Source organism: Medicago truncatula, chromosome 3 (assembly GCF_003473485.1).
Source record: "Medicago truncatula cultivar Jemalong A17 chromosome 3, MtrunA17r5.0-ANR, whole genome shotgun sequence".
Lineage (NCBI taxonomy): Eukaryota > Viridiplantae > Streptophyta > Magnoliopsida > Fabales > Fabaceae > Medicago > Medicago truncatula.
In genome coordinates this window covers 42209964-42217874 of record NC_053044.1, presented here as the reverse complement: position 1 = coordinate 42217874, position 7911 = coordinate 42209964, and the positions used below count along the sequence as shown (strand labels likewise).

Here is a 7911-nt window from a genome sequence, read left to right as displayed (position 1 = left end):
AGTGCAAAACTTCAGGGGTATTTGCAAAACGTCAGGTTCACTAACAGAAAAATTTGACGGAAAGGATAAATTGATTAACGTTGTGAAATTTCAAGGAGATAATTAAAATTTTGTTAATTTCATGAGAGTAATTAACTAAACTTACAATTTTAGGGAGGTAATTGTCTATTTTCTCGTTAATTATTCGTAACCACCAATGTTTAAGAAAATTAGCATTGAACGGAGTTGACGCGAAGTTATCGAATTCGAATCTTCCCGTTTAAAGTGTTTTCTTCAGAAAATGAACATTTTTAAAGTTGTCAAATATTTGTTGGATTCTACAATTGTGAATGTCATCAATTAAGAAATAAACTTTATGCATTAATACATTTTTGCCGTTGAAGATAAGGTTACATCTAATACAATACTTATACGCTTTTTTCTTAATACTGTTTATTTAAAGTTATACAATCTTTATTAAAAATAAATAAAGTTTTTTTTAAGAGCAAAAAAAATAAAGTTGTATACTCTGCCTTATTCACATGTCTTACATATTTTTTTTGACAGACATGTCTTACTTTATTTATGCAAAATATGATAGTTTACCTTACAAAAAATAAAAAGAAAAAATTAATCTGGATGCTTGCTGTAGAGGGAAGCAGGAAAATCCAACAACAACATGTGTTTTTGGTATTATTCTTAAATTCCAGTCTATAATTGTAAGAAGAAGAAAAAAGAAAGTGTGTTTTTATTTTAACTTTTAAAAAACAAGTACTTAGTACTGAATTTGTGAGGAGAGAGAGAAGAAAAGAACAATTTGTGTATATGTTTTATTTTTATGTTTGTTCTAACCGTTGGATCATTGGTGTTTTTCGATCTGTACTTTGGTCGCTGAGACATAGCCATGAATGCTATAGATCCGAGTGTCTGATACAACATTCGTCGCATTGTTATTGGCATTCAACCTCATACTTGGGATCTTAACCGCACTGTTCCACCTTCCATCTTTGTCTTTGAATCAATTTTGACTTGGTAAGTCAAGTTCTACTACTTCAATGCTTTATCTTGTTTTCAACTTCAATGGTTGCTTAATTGGTTTTCTACTTCAATTTTGGGTTTCAATTAGGTCTTTCAGTTTCATAATTGGGATCTTTTAGTTGTTTATGTTTTAGGGTTTCAAAGGGTCAATTTTGTTTTTGGGATTTTTTTTTGTATGTGTATGAATGTTGAGTCATTATTGAGAAATTGTTCATTTTTTTAATGGTACAGTTGTTGCTACTTCCAATGAGTTACTATTTTAATATGTTGAATTTGATTTCATTTGTTATATGGAATATATGATGTTTTGTTGACTCAGTCATAATCATTATCATGACAGTGTTTATTTGGTATTTAGCAATAGTTGTTAAACTAATCTAAGAACCAATAGAACATGGCTAATGGTGAATGCAAGCTTTCTCTTTCTTGTTTTTGTTTGGTTTTGTTTTTGCTGACAGTGATGGTTGGGGCTTTGAATTTGTTGTAGGCTTGAGATAAATTTATGGGTGTTGCTTGTTAGTTTTGTTTGGAGGAGTCAAAGTAACACTTGCCCTGATACTGAATTGGGTAGTGGAGATGCCGCCTTCCCCAGCGATGAGATACTCTCCGGGGAGAGAGGCGAGAGGAGATGGTCACAAGCGGAGGCATAGTCTTGAAAGTGGAATACTTTTCCGGGAGAAAGATGATGATCTTACTTTGTTCAATGAAATGCAATCTAGAGAAAGAGATACTTTTTTGCTTCAGTCTTCTGATGACTTGGAAGATTCATTCGGTAATTTTCTTTGCTCATTTCTTATCGAAGATAACGTGCCATTCTTTGGTTTCTTTATTTGGGGTGATATTCATTCATACATTTCTTACTTTTATCTTACTTATCTTTGGGTATTATTTTACAGCTACAAAGCTAAGACATTTTTCTGAAGTCAATGTTGGAATCTCCATTCCTGGTCGGCGAGTAAATAGTGACTTGCTTAATGTAGATGGTGACAAGAATGACTATGACTGGTGGGCCATATTCCTTATGTTTAATTTTCATCCGTTGAATCATATTGTGTACTGTCATCAAATTATATGTTTCTGATTCTAATTGTTTTCTTTATTTCACATGAATAATCATTCATGCGGTTGGGCAATAACTCAAGTTCTTTAGTTGATTCTAACTATTTGCAGCTTTCTTTATTTCTACGTTAAGAATGCATAGATGTGGTTATACTATAATGCCAGTTTCTTGATCAAAAAGCTTGAGATTTTGATTTCTGGTCATTACTGCTAACATCACTGATGCCATATTTGTATCATTCATTTAAAGGTTATTGACACCTCCGGATACGCCACTGTTTCCTTCATTAGACGAAGATCCACCACCTACTAATGTTGCAAGCAGAGGAAGGCCTCAGAGTAAACCCATTACCATATCAAGATCTTCTACGGTGAGATTTTGAATCCATTTGTATTATTATTTTCCTGCATATGAAATTATTTGGAAAAGTTCCTTTAATTTTTTTCCATCTCAAATATTGTAATCGAGCTTATACTCCTTATTCATCGTACGTTGGATGTCATTGTGTTTCAGATGGAAAAAAGTCGCAGAAGCAGTAGGGGCAGTGCAAGTCCAAATCGTTTAAGTCCATCTCCTCGTTCGGGAACTAATACATTGCAAGCAAGGGGAAGGCCTTCATCAGTGCCAAATTACAGTCCAACCTCCTCAACTTTACGGAATGCTACTCCAACAAGAAGACCGTCTCCACCTCCAAATAAGCCCACGACACCTGCTTCCAAGTCCTCCACTTTTACTCCACGAAGGTTGAGCACTGGTTCCAGTGGCTCTGTTGCCTCGTCTGGAGTTAGGGGAACTTCCCCAGTTAAGACAAGTCGTGGAAACTCCTCATCACCAAAGATAAGGGCATGGCAAACTAATATACCCGGCTTCTCTTCTGAAGCTCCTCCCAATCTTCGTACTTCTTTGGCTGATCGACCAGCAACGTATGTGAGGGGTTCATCTCCAGCATCAAGAAATGGTAGGGACTCCATGTCCAAAGTCAGCAGGCAATCAATGTCTCCAACTCCTTCTAGGAGTAGTAGCTCTATTCAAAGTCACGATCGAGACCCATTCAGCTCACGCAGCAAAGGTTCTGTTGCATCATCTGGTGATGATGATCTTGACTCTATTCAGTCCATCCAAGTGGGTAGCTTAGACAGATTGAGTTCAAGAAGGGATGGTTCATTTTCAATCAACAGAACTCCTGGCATGTCAAAGAAATCACCCAGGACGGCGTCTCCAAATTCTGCTCCTAAAAAATCATTCGACTCTGCTTTCCGGCAAATGGTATTTTTGTCATCTAATTCACTTAAATAAATTTCCTTTCGCAATCAGTGTATGGGTTTACTGCCAATTTATTGGAAGGAAATCATGAATAAGTGTTTAATTTTCATACCACTTAAGAATTACCACTCTGAACTCAATAAGCAAAATAGTGCATTCATTTGTTAGGCTCAAATATGTTATTATTCCAAAAATATTCTTATATTAATTACTGAATATTGTGAGATGACCATTATAGTTAGGGGTAGGTTAGTAAATGTATTTCTTTTTTACATGAAATCAAGAAAATTTGATGCACTTAACTACCATCCTTAACAAGGGTGAAAGTATGCAGTTTTGATTATAATTTAGTCTGGAGGTTGTAACCTCTTGTGCATCTTCAACAATCTCCCCCTCTCCCTATACACTTACGTGCACAAATGCACCATCTCTTTTTTGCACTTTCCTGGTTAGAAATTGGAAACCCTACAGATTAACTGTCCTTCTAAGGCCATCATTCTTTAGCACTATCTGATTTTTTATTCTCTTTTTATGCATGATTTCGGGTGCATGTTTTCTTACCTGTATATATTAATTTTCTTAAAATGCACTTGTTAGGCAATTATTCCAAGCTAGTGGATTCTTATTACGTCATGGATTCTTATTAAGTCATAATTGAGTTTGTTTAGTGGCCTTGTGTATAACATGCTTGAACTAGCAATGGCATGGAACTGGGTTTTCTATTAGTTGATACTCAGATATTTGAAATCTTGGTGATCTTTGTGGTTTTGGTGTAAATATTAACAAGGAAATTTTGGCGTCCTATTTAATTGAACCTGTGCAATTCTCCATGCTCCTCCATCATTCCCTTTAACCATGATTTCTTGTTGAATATCGTTTAGTAATCACAATTAATATCTACTAACTTTTGTTATTTGCCATTAAAATGTCATGCAGGATAGGAAAAGCCCTCAAAACATGTTCAGGCCACTTTTATCAAGTGTTCCAAGTACAACCCTTTATGCTGGAAATTCAAATTCTGCACATCGTTCCCTTGTATATAGGAACTCCTCGATTGCAACAAGCAGCAATGCAACATCCGATCGAGTTACAGCTTTTGCTCTAGATGAAGGAATTGATCATAATCAAGACGATACGGCAAGTGAAACTAATAAGATGTTATATCCTGATTTAGATGAAGAAATGTTTGCCTTTGATAAGATGGATGAATTAAATGCAAATATTAAGCATGAGGTCAATGAGCAATCAGTCAATATCCTGCAAAATCAAAGCAGAGGCCCCAATACAGTTTTTGGTCCAACTGAAGCTGAGGGTTCTGTTTACCATGTTCGTATCGATGCCGAATGCAATGAAAGTTCAGAAACTTCACATGTCAGAGATGTCATTTCTGAAATTGGTAGTTTTGAAAATACAGCAATCTGTTCTCAATGTGGTTGTTGTTATCAAGTCATTAGTCAAACCGAGGAGAATATTGAATTTTGTCCACAATGCAGCAGGAAAGCCACATTGTTGAGAGCCATCCTTCCGGAAACAACGTTGGCTGTATCTGAAGGTTCTTCGATGATTTCTGCGAACATGCCCAAAGGAGAAAAATCATTAGCTGAAGCAAGCCAACTACAGGCTGCATCTGAACTTCCTCAAGAGACTGATACGGATAACTTGAGGTTTCCCCTTGGCGAACATGGTTATGAGGAAAGTCAAACTTCATGCAGTGAACTAAACCAGGTTCACTCACAAAACAGTTCAATTCCAAGTTCATTGAGGGATGGAGTTGAGAAGATACCTACAAACCATCTAGAGATGAACCAATCAGAAGTTGATTACAAGAAGCACAACGATGAATTTGAGGATCAGCCGTTGGATCACTACAGTGATCACCCAAATATGAACACGGACCCCATGGACGGCACTGGCATTTCTGTATTGCTGAAAAGGTCCAGCAGCAACAAAGGACCTATAGTTCGTGCCAGGACTTTTACGGCCACAACCATATCTTATGATGATCTGTCTCTTTCAAGAGACAGTGTAAACAGTGTTAGAAGTTCAACGAGACCTGGCAGTTATTCTGCCTCATCATCGACTGATTTCAGCTCTACTAGACAAACAGAGTTTCGTATACACAGGCAGTTGAGTGGTAGGAAATTGGATGCAGACTGCGGTTATGACTTAAGGATTAAGCCTCCAAGCCCCAGTTCATCTTTGTCTAGAACTTCAAGCCATTCTCACCAGGAAGTAGGCCTTGCTACTCGAGAAGCTTCTGGTAACGCAGAATGTAGCCTTGTGGAGGAGATACCTCAAGTTCTGCAAGAAACTCAAGCTTCAGGAAATGCAATGACAGATGTAGTTGATGCTTCTTCTATCGATTCAACTTTTGTTGAAGAAGATAAACTAGAAAATGATGACAGTAGTAGAGGAAACAATGCTTGCTGCTCAGAATTTTCAAGTCAGGAAGCTGTTTTTCAGCCTGATGAAAATTTAGTAACATCATTTCCAAATCCTGGGGATTGTATTTCCTATGAAAATGTTGAAGACCATCCAAATAATGCAAGGAGTGTCTCAAATACAGAAACGTCAGTTAAGACTCCAGAGTTATCATGTCACGAGAAGCATGATGTGCAGAGTTCTAATGCTAATGAACTGAATGATTCAGTTATTGCCAACTGTTCTACAATCTCAGAATCAGAAATAGAAGGGGAAAACAATCGTGGGAATGATATCAACCTGGTGAATGATGATATGTCCCTGGTATCAAAGAGTGCCCTCGATGATTTTCAGGAACCTTCTGCTCGAAATCCTTCCAATGATTGCTACACTGCTTCTGTTTCAGAGGTCAATGTATCTGAGTCTCATGGCACTGGTATGGTATTTGCTGTATTGAAATTTCAATTAAAAGAGATCAGTGTACAGTGTTAACTATTGATATGTGAATATTTCCTCTCCCATTGCATAAAACTTTGGTCAGTTTTACGAAATACAATTGTTCAAAAAAAAAGTTTTACGAAATACAAAATTTTATTTTATAGAATGACAATCTAATCACAGTAAAAATCTGCGTCTTCTGATGCTAATTGTGGGATACTAAAATATAGTATTGATTATTTTAGAGTTAGGATATTTCTGATATTTTTTCTTGATTTTTTTTTTCATCTGAAATCGTAAAATCAGTGATATAAAATTCTACATTTCTATAAAATTGGTACACAGACAATTTTTAACTGTTCTCTTATGCTTTATGGCAGAGGAATCAACAGTTACAGTGGAGTGTCAAGGTGCAGGCAACACTAGAAGCCTGACACTTGAAGAGGCAACAGATACAATACTTTTTTGCAGTTCTATCATCCATGATCTAGCATATAAAGCTGCAACAATAGCAATGGAAAATGAATCTTCCGATCCATTCGAAGGTTCTGAACCAACAGTAACTTTATTGGGGAAACCTGTTTCTGACAGAAAGGATGTTCGCAGACGTCCTGTGGGCAAGCGCACTATAAAAACTCCGAAGACCAGACAGAAGAGCGTGGAAATGGACGTCAAAACCGTTTCTGGCAAGACTGAGAATGATGAAAATATTGACGAGTCTTTCACAAATAATGTTGGGCTTCCTAACAAGGTAGATAATAGTATGAAGCCCCCAAAGCTTGAATCAAAGTGCAATTGCATCATAATGTGAGTGCAATGCTTTCAGTTCCTGCATAACTACAAGAGCTTAACCAAGTTCTTGCCCGTTAATATGGTTTTAATTTTGAAGGCTGATTTGATTGGGATAATAACCATTGCCAATTGGTTTAATGTTGATTCCATTCCAATATATTTTGTAACAAATGCCACGTTGTGTTTGACATAAATGTAAAGTTATTTTTTTATATTTTTTGTATTTTGTTAGTAGGCTATTATTAGTTAGAGGCATTTTGGAGGATTGTGCTATGTCTGTGATTGTGCTCCTCCATTTGCTCCATTCTTGTTTGTTATTTCCATAATATCAGCTAAGTGATCCATTAAAGTGTGAAGTAGAAAAGCATTCGTATTCATTGACATTGTGACTACTAATAATTTGATGTTTCCTTTGGCTTGAGTGAGTGAACAAATATCCACGTGCAGGTTATGTGAAGTATATGTAGAATTTTTTATTTATTTATTTATTTATTATTATTATAAACGAAATTTCGACGTTGTATAAATAAACTTATCAACAAACAATTGAAGCCTAAGAGTGATGTTAAAGACCATAAATAAATACAGTAACTGAGGCCCTTGTTAACTGTTTTACCTACCTTGGACCTTCATGATACTGATGCATTCTTTTGATTATATTTACAAAATAGACAAGGAATTTTTAAACACTAAATGCTATGCATGATGATGATAAATCAGATGATATAAAACGGTTTAAAGTATTGGTGATTAAAGGCACAGACAAACCAAGATCAACATCGACGCGTTCCGGATTTACCCTTCAATCTGGTTATCAACAAGTTCAATTCCTAGCTGTCCTTTGTCTCCAACACCAAATGCATAAAGCTTCCCTGATTCAGTGAGAGCAAAGGTATTGGGTATGAGCATTCCAGTACAAA

General features: G+C 36.1%; 1 protein-coding gene across 2 annotated transcripts; it reads left to right on the top strand.

The window, feature by feature from the left end:
* The first annotated feature begins 519 nt into the window (after nt 1-519).
* On the top strand, nt 520-7399 carry LOC112420493 (uncharacterized). 2 transcript variants are annotated; one of them, XM_024780216.2, is made up of 8 exons: nt 520-669; nt 882-1011; nt 1505-1789; nt 1914-2022; nt 2327-2447; nt 2591-3343; nt 4277-6197; nt 6580-7399. In XM_024780216.2, exons 3-8 carry the CDS (start codon nt 1594-1596, stop codon nt 7008-7010), a joined length of 3531 nt encoding a protein of 1176 aa, XP_024635984.1. In that variant the 5' UTR covers nt 520-669; nt 882-1011; nt 1505-1593; the 3' UTR covers nt 7011-7399. The 2 variants fall into 2 exon arrangements, with proteins under 2 accessions (XP_024635984.1, XP_024635983.1); XM_024780215.2 differs by lacking the exon at nt 520-669 and having other exon boundaries at nt 687-1011.
* Nucleotides 7400-7911: the final 512 nt, after the last annotated feature.

Coding starts and splice junctions, on each gene's coding strand:
- LOC112420493 (XM_024780216.2), top strand. CDS start 1,594: ATGCCGCCTTCCCCAGCGATGAGATACTCTCCGGGGAGAGAGGCGAGA. Junction 2,023..2,326: donor GACAAGAATGACTATGACTG/GTGGGCCATATT, acceptor ATTCATTTAAAG/GTTATTGACACCTCCGGATA. Junction 2,448..2,590: donor CCATATCAAGATCTTCTACG/GTGAGATTTTGA, acceptor ATTGTGTTTCAG/ATGGAAAAAAGTCGCAGAAG.